Below are 18831 nucleotides of genomic sequence, written 5' to 3' on the forward strand. Positions count from 1 at the left end.
AAGATGCTTAACACATGCAGTCAGTCAGGTAGGAACTAAGAACCCACTTTACACTCTCTCATACAAACAAATACACACACACAAAGTACAAACACTAGTCACACATGTTAACACACTTTACACTCTCACAAACAAACAAACACATGCTAGTCACACACGTTTGTCTCAATAGTTTTCAGCTCCAGTGGCTAACATTTAAAGCTAACATCTAAAGCTAACGTTAAAATGAGACACATTCACCACAGCCTCATGAGTTGGCTAATAATAATAACACGACTCAACAAACAAAATAATGTTATAACATTTCGTCTCGTTTTTATTCTGTAAACCACATTTCGTCTAGTTTTTATTCGTCAACACTTGCATTCTACATTTAATTATAGTCATCGTCACATGACCAGCATTTACGTTGCGTCTCGTCTCGTTTTCGTCATGTGTTAAATGTTTGTTGACGAAAGCAACACTAGTTACCAGTTAAAATAATTTGTTTCTTCCCAAAAAAGAAACTTGCAAGAAGTTTCTATTGGCTCTGTGAAAATTCACTAAAAGTTGCTAGATTGCGTGATGACGTAAATCCAAACCAAATGGTGCCCCTTATCCACACCCTGCTCCAGTCCGGGGCAACAATTTGATTTGGCGGTGGATGCGACTTTCTAAGACAAAACAGAAGTACGATTACTGTTATTTTGCTGCAGCTGAACAACGAAAAGGCAGAATGGTAAATGGACTGCATTTATGTAGCACTTTTATACCTTAGCGGCTCTTCAAGTGCGTAAATGTATTTGCCCCATTCACACACTGACGGGGGAGGAGCTGCTGTGCAAAGTGCTAGCCTGCCCATCACAAACAACTTGGGGTTCAGTGTCTTGCTCAAGGACACGTTGACATATGGCCAGAAGTAGTCAGGAATCAAACCTTGCGAGTGCCCCTGAGCCAAAGCTGCCACGCAAAAAGCAGGAAGTCGAACTAAATTAACTGTTTCCTACTCTCTTGCACAATACATTTTAATGCATCAGATTAGTGCTTTATCTCCATTTTACTGCTTAGTTTGATACAAAAAGGACGGTTTGCCCCTCTGCCCCCACGCTATCAGATGGATTTTTGAGTTTCAAAATCGAAGGAATCGAGGAAGTTTGGTCGTATCTCAGCATATCTATGATGCATTTACACCAAACTTAGTATGTGTACTCAGAATCCTGTTCTGAGGATGTCTAATATGTGGTTTGAGTAATTTCTCCTGCTTGGCCCCATTATTGTGGCTTGCAGCTATATTATGTTTAGAATCCTTTCAAACTCAAGCCAAGTTTGCAAAACGTTGCCCTGCCTGTAACTTGCACGTGTAAAACTTTCTGAAGTGTGTATTGTTGCGCAATTCAACATCTCTGATTCAATTTTTCTGTTTGTTTCAGGCCAAAGAGCTGTTCTTAAGGGCTGTTGAAGAGGAACAGAATGGAGCTCTCTATGAAGGTATGACTGAAACATCATCCCCTAGTCACTTTAGGGAACAGGAATTATATGGTATTCAAGTTTACACCAGAGTCCGAATTATACAATGACAATCGGGGGGGTCAACTTCTTCTCCAGGACGTAAAGTAATATTTACGATTACAGGTAAGAACGATATATAAATGTATCAACCCCCCCGACCTGTTTTGACCTCTTTTGGGGGGGTCCAAGTCTTAATTAGGGGGGTCAAACCCCCCTGTAATTCGAACCCTGGTTTACACTTCTTCGAACAAGGCCCGAGGACCATAATGCAGTGTGTGGTATTTTGCCTTTGTTTTTAGCGATCAAGTACTATCGCAGGGCGATGCAGATTGTCCCGGACATTGAGTTTAAAATAAACTATGACTCGGGCCGTGCTGGTGGAAATTAGTAAGTAATCTTATCTGTTAAAAATTGGAAGCTTGCTATTTGTTCCTGAGATTTTTTCCTGAGGTTTTTTGCTCCAGTGACTTGTGTTACTGTACATACTTCTGGTGTGTGTGCGTGAAAAGTGTGTGCGTGAAAAGTGTGTGTGAAAAGTGTGTGGACACCTGTCCCTCGCACCCATCTGAGCTTTTTGGACATCCCATTCAAAAACCTTGGGCATTGATATGGAGTTGGTCCACATTTTTCACCTTTAACAGCTGCCCGTCTTCAGGAAAGGCTGTCCACAAGATTTTGGAGGGTGTATATGGGAATTCATATGTAAGAGCATTAGGGAGGTTTGGGCACTGATGATTAGACCTGACTTGTAGTTAGCATTAAATTTGCCCCCATGAACAAAGTGAGGTCCATAAAGAAATGTTTTGGCAAGTTTGGTGTGGGAAAAAACTAGCCTGCAGAGATCCCTGACCTGAATGCCATCAAACACTTTTAGGATCAATTCTAATGCCATCTGCAAGCCAGGTCTAATCACTCAACATCTGTGTCCAACTTGCTAATACTCCTGTGGCTGAAGGAAGCAAAACCCACATCTATGGTCCCACATCTATTGGGAAGCCTTCCCAGAAAGTGAAAGCAGTTATAGAAACAGTGGGGGGAAATCTACGCAAAATTTCGAGATTTCCACATCTGTAATTGAATTCCCGATTTCCATTCATAAGCACATCAAAGAAAATCAGACGTCAGTCGTTTTTATGTTTTCTGTTTTTTATTTTCAAAATGGTAGTATTTTGGTTTTCTCATTTCAAAACAAATCCATTGGCCGCAAAGTACACAAACCCAGCTCCTATTAATGCCCATGATTTCGGAATGAGGGGTAACGATATGCACTCGGGCGGTGTCTAGATTAGCCAAGTGTATATGTACAAAGCAGGGTAGGGTACTGAAACTTAAAAGTGCTATGAGTAACATTTTATTTTGTATTTATATTGTCTATATAGCATTAGCATTATTCATTTTGGGAAATATGGTGAAGTCAGTATGTGAGAAACTATCCCTATAAGACATCAATTGTGGTTAGCATTAAAATGTCCTTTAAATTAAAACCTTGTAAGCCTGCAAACACGGTCTATTATTGTGTTCCAGCTTGAAGGAAAATGAAAACAATGGTGAAATTGAGGATCTGATGGCCTATTTCCAGCAGCAACTCACCCTTGTAGATGACTGTCCAAAGATATGTGTTCCTGAAGTGGAGATGACACAGATGCACATTTCAGGTAGAGATCATGAAGCAATACTGAAGCTTTAGCCAGTCTCCACTTTCGGTGTTTTACTGGGAAGCTACTAACACGAGCTATGTATTTCATTGCGCTGCCTAAACATATTTTAATCATTTTGTTGAATGTTAATATTGCCTTGTTCACATGTGGATTTGTATCTGTCCACAGCACTGCCTCCAGAGGTGTTGATGTATGTCTTCCGCTGGGTGGTTTCCAGTGACCTGGACATACGAGCCCTGGAGCAGCTCTCCCTTGTATGTCGTGGTTTCTACATCTGTGCCAGGTCAGACCGGGGCTGGTACAGAGCAATGCATCAAATTCCTTGCAGAAACACTCGGAATTCCACACTCAGCTCAAATATATGTCAGGTTCTCTTTGGTAAAATGGTCTCAGAATGCAGACACTTAAAAACCAACATTCTCTGTTAATCCATATCTGATATCAAAATGTCAATCCCTTAAAATAACATATATTTTTTTAATGATTAAATAGATCTTCTTGCCTCAACGCCCCCATACACTTTATTCCCCACTTTACTATTCCACCCCAGAGACCCAGAGATCTGGCGCCTGGCATGTCTAAGGGTCTGGGGAAACAGTTGCACCAAGATGGCCCCGTTCAGCTCCTGGAGGGAGATGTTCTTGGAGAAGCCACGGGTGTGCTTTGATGGTAAACATACTTTTGAATGTGTAGTAATGAATCTCATTTCATTTAAAACTAATTTAGACACAATCTTCAGTTAGTACTCTCAAATGTTCTAGTTTGTGGCTGTTCTATTGTAATTCTCACAGGTGTGTACATCAGTAAAACAGCCTACATTCGTCAGGGGGAGGAGTCCTTGGATGGGTTTTACCGGGCGTGGCACCAGGTGGATTTCTACAGGTAGACCTCTCACATAGGACCCTAACCTACCTTGTGCTGCAGCAGTGGGACAGAATGATAACTTTTCGTTCTTGAATCTTTGAGTTTATCCTAATCAGCAGCTTCTGTCAAAACCAGGCCACACATTCAACATCGAACACACCACAATATTTCCATTTTGTCCATTCTGATTATGAAGTGTGTTTTATTTAGTTAAATTCAAGTTTATTGTATATTATGTATATGTACACGATATACAAATATACAGGTACAATGTAAAGCTTTTTGCCACTGAGCTACCTGCAATAGTGCCGTTTTTAAATGGTCAAATAGATAGTACGGACAATAATAACAATAAAAGGTAAAAGATTCAATAATAATAAATAAAGTCATGATGTGCAGGAATCTGTTTCAGAAGAGAGGTGGGGGGGAGGGTTAGTTATCTGTTCAGGAGCCTGATGGCCTGGAGATGGAAACTGTCTCGCATTAGTCGATTAGTTCGGTAACTAATGTTGCGGTACCACTTGCCAGATGGTAGCACTGAACAGTTTGTGGTTGGGGTCGCCGATGATCTTCCTGGCCATTGACAGGCACTGCCTGGTGTAGATGTCTTGTAGGGAGGGATGTTCACCTCCTGTGATGCGCTGCACTGACCGTACCACCCTCCGAAGTGCTTTGCGGTTCAGCTCAGTGCAGTTTCCATACCAGGCAGTGATGCAACCAGACAGGACGCTTTCTATGGTGCAGCTGTAGAAGGACTTTATCATGCGGGGACTCTTCAGAATCAGAATCAGAAAGGGATTTATTCGCCATGAAAGTTTGCACAGACAAGGAATTTGCTTTGGCAGGAAGGTGCATACAATAAACATATACCTAAAATTTAAATATGTGGACTAACTATACTAAGGGTACATAAACTAGCAGTACTAAGTGGGATAAATATAAGTTGCCGTAAATTACAATATAAAAATACAAAAATACAAATATTACAAAAAATACAAATGTACAAGATACCATATTGTGGTGCAGTGCAAAAGCAGTGTGTTTTAAGCAATAAGTCATTTGAGTCAGTGTGGTCCCTTGGCCTTGTTGAAGAGGCCAACAGCGGAAGGGAAGAAACTGTTTTTGTGGCGTGAGGTATTGGTCCTGATAGACCGCAGCCTTCTGCCGGAGGGGAGTGACTGAAACAGGGAGTGTCCAGGGTGGGAGGAGTCGGCCACAATCTTCCTCGCTCGCCTCAGGGTCCTCGAGGTGTGCAGGTCCTCGAGGGTAGGCAGATTGCAGCCAATCACCTTCTCAGCAGTACGGATGATACGCTGCAGTCTGCTCTTGTCCTTGGCAGTGGCAGCAGCGTACCAGACGGTGATGGAGGAGGTGAGGATGGACTCAATGATGGCTGAGTAGAAGTGCACCATCATTGTCTTTGGCAGGTTGAACTTCTTCAGCTGCCGAAGGAAGTACATCCTCTGTTGTGCTTTCTTGATGAGGGAGCTGATGTTCAGTTCCCACTTGAGGTCCTGGGAGAGGATAGTGCCCAGGAAGCGGAAGGACTCCACAGTGTTGACTGGGGAGTCACACAGGGTGATGGGGGTGAGTGGGGCTGTGTTCCTCCTGAAGTCCACAACCATCTCCACTGTCTTAAGAGCATTGAGCTCTAAGTTGTTCTGGCTGCACCAGGTCACCAGGTTGGCCGCTTCCCACCTATAATCAGACTCGTCTCCACCAGAGATGAGCCCAATAAGGGTGGTGTCGTCCGCAAACTTCAGGAGTTTGACGGACGGATGACTGGAGGTGCAACTGTTGGTGTACAGGGAGAAGAGTAGAGGAGAAAGGACGCAGCCCTGAGGTGATCCGGTGCTGATGGACCGGGAGTCAGAGACTTGTGTTCCCAGCTTAACGCACTGCTTCCTGTCAGACAGGAAGTCTGTGATCCACCTGCAGGTGGAATCAGGCACGTTCAGCTGGGAGAGCTTGTCCTGAAGCAGGGCGGGGATGATGGTGTTGAAGGCAGAGCTGAAGTCCACAAACAGGATCCTGGCATAGGATGCTGGGGAGTCCAGGTGCTGTAGGGTGAAGTGGAGGGCCATGTTAACTGCATCGTCCACAGACCTGTTGGCTCTGTAGGCAAACTGCAGGGGGTCCAGTAGAGGGTCAGTGATGGATTTAAGGTGTGCCAGCACCAGGCGCTCGAAAGACTTCATTACCACAGAGGTCAGGGCGACGGGTCTGTAGTCATTATGTCCTGTTGGCCTTGGCTTTTTGGGCACAGGGATGATGGTGGAGGACTTGAGACAGGCTGGCACATGGCATGTCTCAAGGGAGGTGTTAAAGATGTGGGTAAACACCGGAGACAGCTGGTCAGCGCAGTGCTTGAGGGTGGCTGGAGAGACAGAGTCCGGCCCAGCTGCTTTGCGGGGGTTCTGCCTCTTGAAAAGTCTGTTAACTTCACCCTCCTGAATGGAGAGAGTCATCACTGTAGAGGGGGGGAGGTGGGAGGCCTCCTGGGTGGGAAGGGGTAGTTCAAGACTGTCCAATTGTCTTTCAAATCTGCAGTAGAACTCATTCAGGTCGTTGGCCAGGCGGGAGTCGTTAGTGGAGTGGGGGGCTCTGGGCTTGTAGTTGGTAATTTGCCTGAGCCCTCTCCAGACAGAAGCAGAGTCGTTTGCAGAGAATTGGTGTTTTAGCCTCTCTGAGTACAGTCGTTTAGCCTCCCTCACCGCCTTGCTAAACCTGTTCTTTGACTCCTTGAAACTGTCTTTGTCCCCACTCCTAAACGCGGCCTCTTTCTCTGACCTCAACCTTCTGAGTTTAGCTGTAAACCAGGGTTTGTCGTTGTTGTAGCTTACCCTGGTGCGTGTTGGTATACAGCAGTCCTCACAGAAGCTGATGTATGATGTCACAGCCTCTGTGAGCTCATCCAGACTATTGGTAGCAGTCGTGAACATGTCCCAGTCAGTGCAGTCCAAGCACGCCCGCAGATCCTCCATAGCTTCACTGGTCCACTGTTTTGATGTCCTCACAGCAGGCTTACAGCGCTTTAGCTTCTGCCTGTATGCAGGAATCAGGTGGACCATGGCGTGGTCAGAGTGACCCAGTGCTGCTCGGGGGACCGCATGGTATGCTTTGCTGATTGTAGAGTAGCAGTGATCCAGGGTGTTTCCTTCTCTGGTAGGGCATTTGATGAATTGTCTATATTTTGGGAGTTCTTGAGTGAGATTGCCTTTGTTAAAGTCGCCTAGCACAATAACCAAGGAATCCGGATTTTCATGCTCCACACTCAGTATCTGGCTGGCGAGCACACGTTGAGCCTCGTTAACGCTAGCCTGCGGAGGCATGTAGACGCCAACCAGAATGAATGATGCAAACTCTCGTGGCGAGTAAAAAGATCTACAGTTAATAAAAAATGATTCCAGATCAGGAGAACAGTGCTGCAGAATCACTGTCACATCTTCACACCAGCCACTGTTAATGTAAAAACAAATACCACCGCCTTTCGTTTTGCCAGAGAGCACAGGGTTACGATCCGCTCTCAGCAGTTTGAAACCTGCTAGCTGTAGCGCAGAGTCTGGGATCAGTTCACTTGCTAAACTTCCTCAGTCACCTGCGGGTGGAAGAGGCGCTGTTGGGCCTTTTTTTTTTTTTTATGTGTGTGTGGCCCATGTCAGGTCCTCTGCGATGTGAACACCGGTCCTCTGCGATGTGTACACCGAGGGACTTGAAGCTGGTGACCCTCTCCACTGCTGCTCCGTCGATGGTGATGGGGCAGTGCTCCACTCTCTGCTTCCTGAAGTCCATGATCAGCTCCTTGGTTTTGCGGACGTTTAGGGAAATGTTGTTCTCCTGGCACCAGTGTGTCAGGGTGTTGACCTCCCCTCTGTAAGCTGTCTCGTTGTCACTGGAGATCAGGCCTATCACCATCGTATTGTCAACAAACTTGATGACCATGTTCAGAACAGTACAAAATTAGGTGTGCAAATCGGAATGGAACTCGTTCTGTATTTTTGGAAAAGGGGTAAGAGGGATTGGGCCTGCCCTCACAGGGAGCATGTTACAAACCGACCCAAACCATCAGATTTGGTGTAAGCATTTTGTCTATTGTATCATTAGTATGATCTTAACAACATGAATGATAATTGAAGTCTCTTGTTCAAGACAAAATCAAACATTTATTATAGATCTATAAGGTCAAGTTGTGTGATACGCTCAAGTTGAGCATCTCAGAGGACGGGACAATAAATACAGGAATGAAGGGCAGTTAAATAGTATCACAATATGTGAGGTTTTACTCTCTCAAGAAACGTTAGGGGGTGACATCCACATAGCCTCTTCATGATGAACAATAACCCATACTGTCAGACCAGTTAAATCTATTCGGATGATTCTGTTCTACTCTGCGTCAATTATGGGTTGTACAGTTAGGTCTATAAATATTTGGACGGTGACACAATTTTCATTATTTTGGCTCTATACGCAACCACAAACAATTTGAAATGAAAGAACAAGATACAAAAAAAGTGCAGATATTTTGCTTTAATTCAAGGGGTTGAACAAAAATATTGTATGAAATGGTTAGGAATTGCAACCATTTTTATACACAGTCCCCTTATTTCACGGGCTCAAAAGTAATTGGACACATTTACATAATCATAAATAAAAGATTAATTTTTCATACTTTGTCGAGAATTTTTTCAGGCAATGTGTGCTTGAAGTCTGGAACCCATGGACATCACCAAACGCTGGGTTTCCTCCTTTGTGATGCTTTTCTAGGATGTTACAGCAGTTGTCTTCTATTGTTGTTTGTTCGTAGGTCCTTCTGCCTTAAGTTGTCTTCAGCAAGTGAAATGCATGCTCATATCGGGTTGAGATCAGGTGATTGACTATTCCACTTCTTGGCCTTAATCTCCTGGGTTTCTTTCGCAGTACGTTTTAGGTCATTGTCCATCTGTAAAGTGATGTGCTGTCCACAACTGTGCTGAATTTGACTGAATCTGTGCAGACAATATATCACAATACACTAAAGAATTAATCCGGCTGCTTTTGTCTTCTGTCAATCAATGAACACTACTGACCCAGTGCCATTGGAAGCCATGCATGCCCATGTCCTCACTGTGTTTTACAGATGATAATATGCGGATCCAAGCCTTCTCTATACTTTTTTTTCTTCCTATCATTCTGGTACAGGGAGATCTTAGTTTCATCTGTCCAAATAATGCTGTTCTAGAACTGGGCTGGCTTTTTTGATGTTTTTTTGGGGCTAAATCTGGCCTTTCTATTCTTGAGATTTATGAATGGTTTGCGCCTGGTTGGCACCTTGCACCTCTGTATTTGCGCTTGTGAAGTCTTCTCTTTCTGGTAGATGTGAATAATGATATGCCTACCTACTTGGAGAATGTTCTCCACTTGGCTGGATGTTGTGAAGGGGTTTTTCTTCTCAATGGAAAGGATCCTGTAATCATCTATTGTCTTTCTTGGACGTCCAGGACTTCTTTGTTGCTGAGCTCACCAGTGCGTTTTTTTTCCCCATCAATATACCAAACTGTTGATTTGGCCACTCCTGATGTTCCTGCTATGTCCTATTTCACTTGCATTGAGAGCTCCTTCGACCGCATGTTGTGGGTTCACAGCAACAGCTTCCAAATGCAAATGCCAAACCTGGAATAAACTCCAGACATGTCCATGAAACAGCTTTTGAGTCAATTGTCCAATTACTTTTGGTCCCCTTGGAAAAAAGGGGGCTACATATTATAAGGCTCTACTTCCTAAAACCTCCCAATTTTTATGTGAATACCTTCAAATTGAAGCTGAGACAGCACTTTAAGCCCATATTCATTATTTAACTGTAACTTGAATATGTATGTAAATAGCCAAAATAACTTGTAAGTGTCTGAATATTTATGGATCTAACTGTATACTAGTGGTGGGCATAGATTAATTTTTTTAATCTAGATTAATCTCACTGTAATCTTGGCGTTAATCTAGATTAAAATGGCTCATTTGAATTCCGCCGAAGGCATTCAGAATATGTGTGCTACCCAAATAATGACTAAAAGTAAGTCTTTGAGAACGGGTTTCTCAAGCCAGGTGGCGCATTAGACCAGGAGCTAATCTCCTGTTTCCAAAATGCATCACAAACTGCTTGAGAAAGCTGTTCTACTATGATAATTGGTGATGAAAATAAATTATGTTCAATAACATGTACTTGTGTTTATTAACTGTTTATTAGATTAGTTAGCTTGGCTGATAGAGCTGTGCTGACGGGCTTGCCTCGGTTGCACTCAAACATCGTAGTTTGACGACGACTCTTCCCCTGCGCTACATCAGTGCTTGGCCCGGCATCTTCCGCATTAGCTAAGGGATGCTTTGCGTTTAGGTGGTATTTGAGACTGGAAGAACTCCTACGGTAAACTAATTCCGCATAGCACAAGGTGCAAACAACCTTAGTCTTGTCGAGGTTTCCATTGGGAAGCTTCTTAAAAATACATTTAAAATAAAAATACACAAGCAAACCAGGCGGCTTCATAGCCGCATCCATGTTAGCACGTCACGTTTGATGTGATAATTTCATACACAAGGCATACACACAGGTTCGAAGACTCGTTCTCGCCCCCTACAGTGCAATTCGGCTAGGTATACATCCGCGCTAAAATATCAAGGTGAAAGTCATCATAGCTTGCGTAGTATAGACCCAGCTCCCAACCCAACTTTGAGAATAGATTAACGGCGATATTCTTTTTATCGCCGATAAGAGTCGCGTTAACGCCGATAACGGCCCACCACTACTGTATACACATGTGCAAGAAAAGTAGGGAACAGGGATATAAATAAAGTGTGTGTGTGTGTGTGTGTTTTAGGTATCTGCGGTTTTTCCCAGATGGCCAGGTCATAATGCTTACCACACCTGAGGACCCCCTTGTTATTGTTCCTCGTCTACGTAATAAGAACTGCAGGTGCTATACTTTTTGCTTCATCTTGAACTTTTCATGTTTTGGAAATCACTCGACAGAAACTAGTGCTGAAGTGTCAGCTTACCCTGAGTCATGCACAGCTGATGTTCTGTCTGTTTGTCTTTCTGCAGAGGAGAGTCTGTCCTGTTTGGTCACTTTCGTCTGTCACAGGACACAGACAATCAAACCAAAGTCTTTGTTGTTGTCTCCAAAAGAAAGGAAGAGGTGAGTAAAGAGGAGGTGTAGTTGTGGCATGGTGTATACATCAGATGGGTAATTTGTTTTTAAGATCAGTGCTGTATTTTGATGTATTTTAGGGCCTTTCTGCTTTGTTGGGATTGAGGATGTAGAGTGATAGGAAATTTAAGGGGGGAGAGAGAGACAGGAACATGCAGGAGAGGCCCCAGGCTGGAATCAAACCCGGGCCCCTGCAGTAAGTCCTCAGCCTACGTGGTACTTGCTCTTAACTGCTGAGCCACCAGTGAAGCCCCTAGAGCTTCTTTTTTTTTTTTTTTTTTTACACCCTGTGAAACAAAGACAATACAACAATTAAGATTAAGAAACACTGCTATGAACCAAAAATAACCACATATTAACTTAATGAATGTATTGTCAAACAACTCCAGTTGTTAATTTGTGAGGAGGGCTGTGTGTACTTCAAATGTCATTTAATAATAACCTGGGGTTGGTTTATTGATAAGACAATTTGTTGAGGAACAATAAGTGCCAAATGTTTAGAGATTCTCATCTGCAGCTTGGAGGTCAATAGCTGGAGTACTATATTAATAAAAAATATAGATGCAAGCAGCAATGCGGGTTCCTCCGCAAAATGGCAAAATATTATAAAAATGTACATTGTAGAAGATCAAGAGTTGGACAACGAGAGCAAAATTACTTCGTTTGACCAACAACAGGCTGAATGGAGATTCAAACTCAAGAGCATAAGGTTGCAAGTCAGCCTCTCTGCTACACATCAACTGTTGAGAGTTTATGAATGGCCATATTGTCTTGTACATTTCCCAAAAAAACGGGACAACGGGATGACTGGGTTGCTGCTGTAAAGAATAGCTTACTCGTAGTGCTTTAAAAAGTTTTTTTGGAAGGGAATTTCAAATCATGCCTAGCATCAGTGGCGATTTGTCCTGGCTTAGGTTACTGAAATGAATTTGCGCATCAGGAAAGGGATCCACCTGAACAATCAATATACTTCATTAGAGCTAACTCGGTTGTGAATCTGACACTACCATGCGTAGACTACAAGTAGCTAGCTACTGTGGTGAACCTGGCTTGTTTTGCAGTGGTTTACACAGTCTCGCTAAACAGATGATCGGAGTGTTGTGATGGGCTCAAATAAACACGCATTGCTATGTTTTACAATTGGAGGATTGAGCGGAACACAAGAAACCGTTCTGTCAGAAGAAGAAAAAAGAAAAAAAACAATGCCTCTGACTGGGTTTGAACCTACAACCCTTCACTTACCAGCACAACATCTCAGCCTATTAAGACATTCCCAGACCTGGGGCCTGTACTACGAATCAATATTTGGATTTTCTTTAATGGCTGTTGCCACCATATTCTGATCAATGGAGTGATGAAAAAGAGATATCCAAAGTGCCCTTTGTAAAAACTTTGGACTCTAATATGTTGACAAAATGAAACAAGGATTTTCATTCTGTCTTAATACAATGTTCTGATTTCCGTTCTGGATGCAAATTATATCATATTTTACAACTTAATGCATCATTTGCTCATTTAAACATACATTAACAGGAAACTAGTAATGAAAACAATATTTGACTTAATATTAGTTATCAACTGGGGAGGTTTCATGATCCATATTCACTGGGGTGTCTCCCCTTAACCCATTCTGTTGTCCTTGGGTTGCTTTGAGCCATTTTCTAATAATTTCCATATAATAAATGTGTGTTTCTTTCAACCAAAGCATTTCAAACCAAAAAGAACAATGTGTATGGTACCATACAATGCTCTTCACAAGTTAAATAAATGATCATTTCACTACTTTCATTGAATTTGGATGTTTCATTCACTTTTATAGCATTTTTCAAAAAGAATAAATAGGACATTGAAAGAAAGAAATGATGAAAAAAAACACAAAAGACTCAAAATGCACAAAAAAAGGTATAAAAAGACCAAAACGTAGAATTTTTTTTAACAAATACATCCTCATGTGTTCTCCCTTCCCTAGGGACACAGAAAAGCCAGCCTTGTTTTTTTAAATGAAAAGCCTCTTATACTCTATATCGAGCCTCTTATACTCTATATCGAGCTCCAGGGTTTTTGTATACAGGGCCTTCACATTGTCTGCTCCAACCTGAAACAAAGAACATTGTCCCTTTGCCAGGCACACTTGGAGAAAGTTGAAGGTGTCCATTTGACTACTGTGTTTCAAGGTTCATTGCTTGTGTCTTTGTCTAAAGGCCGAATTATACTTCTCCGACTCCGTTGCGGACGGACGGAGTCGGACGGATTGGATGAATTTATAGTACTCCAAAGGCTGTAGGTGCTGAAAACACTTCACTGCCAGAAGAGTAGGTGGCGCTGCACTGCGATGCTAGCTAGGTTATCGAAAAGTCGGAGCAAATGTACAAATTAGCTGTTTCATCAATAAAATAAGCACATTTGTACCATACGGTTCTAGGGGCTGCCATAGACTCCAATGGCAGAAGAAGATGATTAATAATAAGTAAAGGTAGAAACACGTAAGTGGCTTCGCAGCTTCGCTGCTTGGCCACCAATAATAATAACTAGAGAGGGTACAATTTCTGGGGAAATTGTAGGGTGTGCTTGCTTGCTTTGGTTGCAGATGGATCAGTTTATGATCTAATTTTTTAAACTGATATTTCTGTTCATACATCTGTGCATACATTTGTTGCTGCTCATTTAAAATTCAAAATACAAAAAGTGAATTGTAGAATAAAACGGTTGTCTTCTCAGTGATATTTTCAAGCATTTAGCCCATTCATATTGCATTTATTCATTAAGAACCCCCTTTGAAGTTTGCTGGAAGCGATCATTGTCAGTAACAATGCCAAATGCGACCATTTGATCTCAGTCAAGAACACTGCACGGTGGAGAAGCTGACCTCAGTAAATTGTGCTACGAGCAAGCTAGCTTGCAAAAAGGGTGGAGTGCAATCTCCGGGTCGGGAGGAGATCTTGACCCAAGCGAGGAGTTCAAGTATCTCGGGGTCTTGTTCACGAGTGAGGGAAGAATGGAGCGCAAGATCGACGGGCAGATCGGTGCGGCGCCCACAGTGATGCGGACTCTGCATCGGTCCGTCGTGGTGAAGGAGCTGAGTCGAAAGGCGAAGCTCTCTATTTACCAGTCGATCTACATTCCTACCCTCACCTATGGTCACGAACTATGGGTAGTGACCGTAAGAACTAGATCGCGAATACAAGCAGCCGAAATGAGTTTTCTCAGTAGAACCGCTGCTTCTGTGCGTCAAGAGGAGCCAGTTGAGGTGGCTCGGGCATCTGATCAGGATGCCTCCTGGATGCCTCCCTGGTGAGGTGTTCTGGGCACGTCCCACTGGGAAGAGGCCCCGGGGAAGACCCAGGACACGCTGGAGGGACTATGTCTCTCGGCTGGCCTGGGAACGCCTCAGGGTCCCCCAGGAAGAGCTGGTGGAAGTGGCCGGGAAGAGGGAAGTCTGGGCCTCCCTGCTTAGGTTGCTGCCCCCGCAACCCAACCCCCGGACAAGCGGCAGATGACGACGACGCAGGCTAGCTTAGCTGCTGTTGCTAGCCAAACTTCACTGAGGGGATTGTTTGAATGCGCCGGAAATGAAAAACGTTTCTTTTGACATCAAGTTTAGGCTGTGGCATTGAAGACAGCGACACACCACACAAGCTTGAGTTTAAATACATTATTTAATGTGACATTACTTACTGTACATGCAAGTTTTGAATTGCTTAAATGTATGATGCTGGTAGTACTGTGCGCAACAGTCTCACTAGTACAACCAGGGCTCTCAAGTGTCACGCATTGAGCGTGACAGTCACTCATTTCGGTCTTTTGTCACGCACTCCCGCCACACATCGTATTTCTCACTCTGAAAAACGTTTTATATTTAATATGCCGCAGCACCCAACCAAAATTTCTCTGGCCGCGCCTCTCTCACTATGGAACCGGCAGGAATCAAGCGCGTCTCCCCTGGAGTTCTTAGTCGAGCCTGCCACTTATCACCCAATCAAAAAAAAGAAAAGGTCTACACAATAGCTAATCAAAAAATAGCACTATTGCTCAAGCAGCCCTAAATTTAATCTCAGCACCCCTAAAAATAATAATAATTAAAAAGTTCATGAATAAAGGGACATCTTTAGTTTTCATTCATTCAATATTTTGCATAATAATACATATGCCTAAATGTATGAATTGTTATCCAGTGAAATTAGGGATTTATAGGCATGCAAACTCCTCACCTTTTTGAAACCAAAATAACCTACGTTCGTGGCCGTGTGGCCAACACAGCATTTTACCCATGCTTCCCAACTTTACAACTGGCTCTGGAACCAATGCTATACAAAAAATGTCTTTATGGTTAAAAGAACATGACATTGTTTACAAGAGCACAGATTCTACATAGATCTAGCCTCTTAATTTTGCTCTCGAAGTGCACCAGATTCATGTGTTTAACTTTAAAATGTAATAAACTTTCTTCCGGGGGAGCATGCCTCCGGACCCCCCTAGAGGGTCGGGGGTTCGCCGTATCCTTCTCAACTTTTTTCACCCTTGACCTGTATGCATGCCTGTTATTATCAAGGGGTTTTTGCACTTTTGCAAGGCACTGTATTCATGTCACATTGTCATTGGGGGCTGAGCACCCCTAAAGGTCTGATCCTAGAATCGCCCCTGAGTCTAGGCCTAGTCATATTTTCGTTATCACACGATGACTGACATATTGTCACATTATAAACATATTTTTCAAAATAGGCTTAATAATTTTAGTAGCACTAAATACATTTAAGTGTTTTACATAGTCGATGTTATAGGTCACTTTTAAAATCATGTCATACTTCATCATTATATCCTGGCCATGGATGCATTAATCATTGCTGCCTTTCAAAGATGTCAGGTAAAAAGCAATAAATTAATTAATTTTGAGGGGGGGCTGGGGGAGGGGAAATGTCACTCTTGCCTGTCTTCAAAACTTGAGAGCCATGGTACAACTATGCACGTCGTATTTATGCGTCGTTGCTAACGTCTGCTGACGTTGTGACGTTAGGCTTGCACTGATTCCCTTTGGCGACACAAGGCACTTTTTGCCACTAAAACTTAATTTAAACCTAAACCGTGCAACGGAACGTAAATCCCAATAGAAGCACCACTATCGTGACCAAGACGAACATTTTGACACCGAAGTTGTCTATGTAGTCCAAATATTGAGGGGTGGGAAATCCTTAGGGGTGGGAAAATAAGAAATAATATATATGTGAGAGAACAAAGGTCTCACAGAAGGCTCGAGCACACCCAATAATAGTAAGAAAGGGTACAACACTTAAGTGGCTCCGCAGCTTTGCTGCTTGGCCACCAATAATAATAATAGTAATACTAACTAAAACAATAGGTTCCCTCCTACCGGAGGAACCCTAATAATAGGAATACTAACAAAAACAATAGGTTCCCTCCTACCGGAGGAACCCTAATAAAGTGATATCAGTCGCCAGCTATTTGGGATATTAGGCGATTGGCGTTGCAGAACCTTGCCCATCTCCACGTTTCCTTACTCGGAACAGAAGGTGGCTGGGGAGTTCCAGAAGAACCGGTTCTACAGGCGGAACCCAGCACCTGATGCAGAGCACAACTTCCACGTGGGTCTCCAGCTGTCCTCTGGGGGGCACCAGCGCTTCGACAAGCTGGTTTGGATCCACCACTCCTGCCAAATCACCTACAAGTAATTATCCCCTTCAATTTAGGAAATGTATTAGTTTCACATGTAATATTGTTGCCGAAGACAGAATTGTTTAATCAGCAATTATGCTGTGGTTCTGTATGAGTGTTATGCCTGTGTATAATTTTTTTTTTTATTCTCTTTTTCAGACCAACCGGAGAGACAGTGGTCACATCTTTTGACCTGGACAAGATGTATACTCCTCTTTACTTTGCACGTGTGAAGAGCTACACAGCGCTTTCCGAGCGCCCACTGTAGGACAGAGATATGCATCACTTACAAAACACCTTTCCAAAAACAATGTTTGCTTGATACTGAGTTTCTGGTTTTCATGAGTGCACTATTGCAACGGTATACAACTACTTCCCACAGACAGCATACGCTATGACACGTCATGTTCTAGGCTCTCACGACAAGGAGGATCCTGCTTCTCCTCATACTCTAGAGACTACAATGCAAAGGGATTAACTAATTCAGCTATTTTCATCGATGAATGTTTTTCAGTTTAATTTGCATTTTTGGTTTCTGATCTGAAATTAAACAGGGCGATACAAAGGGGTGGCTTACAACAGCTGTTTTAAGAGTGTTTCTTAACGTGGTTTAAATACTCTACAAGTACTTTGTGTACTACACCTCCACATCAGAGTACACAACATCATGCCCCTCACACTCCCTGCTCTCCCCATACATTTCTGGGATTTGATCATTTTAAATCACTTGATTTTATAAGCATGATGTAATACATATTAATATTCTAGGAATTGAGGACTAGAGAGATGGAAAAAGGATTAAGATCAGAAATGTTTGATCTGCTACATAAAAAAAGGTTATATCGGATTACCAGGAGACAGTTTGGTGCTAGCTGGCATTACTTTATCGTAATGTAGGGATTCCTTTTGTATTTGGACTGTTTATATGCAAGTTAAAAAAAATTGAGGATGCCCATAAAGCTAAATAGTATGTTGTGCAATTCTAATTCATGACACATGGTTTGGCACTGCTCCCAACATGCTCTTCCGACATGTTTGATAGAAACCTCATCCTGCTTTGTCATTTTGTCCAATCATGTTGCAATGTTGATCCTCCATAGTGGTGCTATGTTGCTAACCAATGGAGTAAAGCATGGAGGTGGTCTGAGACTTGGTCATGTGACTGCTAGGCTGCATGACTACTGGGAACAACAGTAAATACGGGTGTAGAAATCATTAGATTTTTTTATATGAGTTTGCAAAAGCTGTGAATGAGTAGTTATTGGGTGCACAATCTAAAAGTTATACATTATTGTAGGCTATCAACAAAGTGATATCTGCCTCTGAGACTCATAAGAATTCTCTATGATTACTCCTTACAATCAATCTTGTCATTCAATCCATTCAGTCTATTAATTCCATTCAGTTTATTTAGTCCCACCTTTAATCAGGCATGACAATCTAACAGTATTCCACCCTAAACTCTTTCTGAGCAGCCAGAGGAACGATGGCAGGTAACAAATTTCTTGATATGGATATGCACCACTAGAGACCATGGAGAAACATTGACGCTTTATTAATTCCACTTACAGTGACATAACAAATTCGATTGCCTCCACAAGTGTTGTTAGTGCTTAAACAAAAGAAAAGAAAGCTGAAGTAATTCTGGTCTACAACAAAACAAAGTACAATCTGAATATCTGCTCAGATAGGTGAGAATATATGTGTTTTCTACTCATGTTACAGTTGATAAAATATGAAAATATGACAAACAGAAGTGATTCACTGCTCAGTGAACAAGGGCAAACAGGCCAGTGACTGATGGTGCTCAAAAATGCCCCTGCATGTCCTATATAAGGCATATGTGTACTACTATAAGGAATACATTGTATCAAACGAATCATGTACATCACCAACACGCACAACATCTGTAAGGCAAGGCTTTTGATTTACGTTTTTTCACCAAACAGTCTGATTAAAAAATTATGGAAAAAGTG

At 42.6% G+C, this 18831-nt stretch overlaps 1 protein-coding gene across 1 annotated transcript in view; it reads left to right on the forward strand.

The window, feature by feature from the left end:
- Positions 1 to 17436, forward strand: part of fbxo9 (F-box protein 9) — a 51255-nt gene extending 33819 nt beyond the window's left edge. Inside the window, exons 4-13 of the mRNA XM_067235787.1 lie at positions 1410 to 1467; positions 1788 to 1875; positions 3013 to 3143; positions 3315 to 3429; positions 3697 to 3815; positions 3938 to 4028; positions 10859 to 10954; positions 11083 to 11176; positions 16711 to 16868; positions 17015 to 17436. Of these exons, the coding sequence (XP_067091888.1) occupies positions 1410 to 1467; positions 1788 to 1875; positions 3013 to 3143; positions 3315 to 3429; positions 3697 to 3815; positions 3938 to 4028; positions 10859 to 10954; positions 11083 to 11176; positions 16711 to 16868; positions 17015 to 17123 (1059 nt within the window). The 3' untranslated portion in view covers positions 17124 to 17436. The remainder of the gene's footprint in view (positions 1 to 1409; positions 1468 to 1787; positions 1876 to 3012; positions 3144 to 3314; positions 3430 to 3696; positions 3816 to 3937; positions 4029 to 10858; positions 10955 to 11082; positions 11177 to 16710; positions 16869 to 17014) is intronic.
- Positions 17437 to 18831: the final 1395 nt, after the last annotated feature.

This window comes from Osmerus mordax, chromosome 5 (genome assembly GCF_038355195.1).
Source record: "Osmerus mordax isolate fOsmMor3 chromosome 5, fOsmMor3.pri, whole genome shotgun sequence".
NCBI lineage: Eukaryota > Metazoa > Chordata > Actinopteri > Osmeriformes > Osmeridae > Osmerus > Osmerus mordax.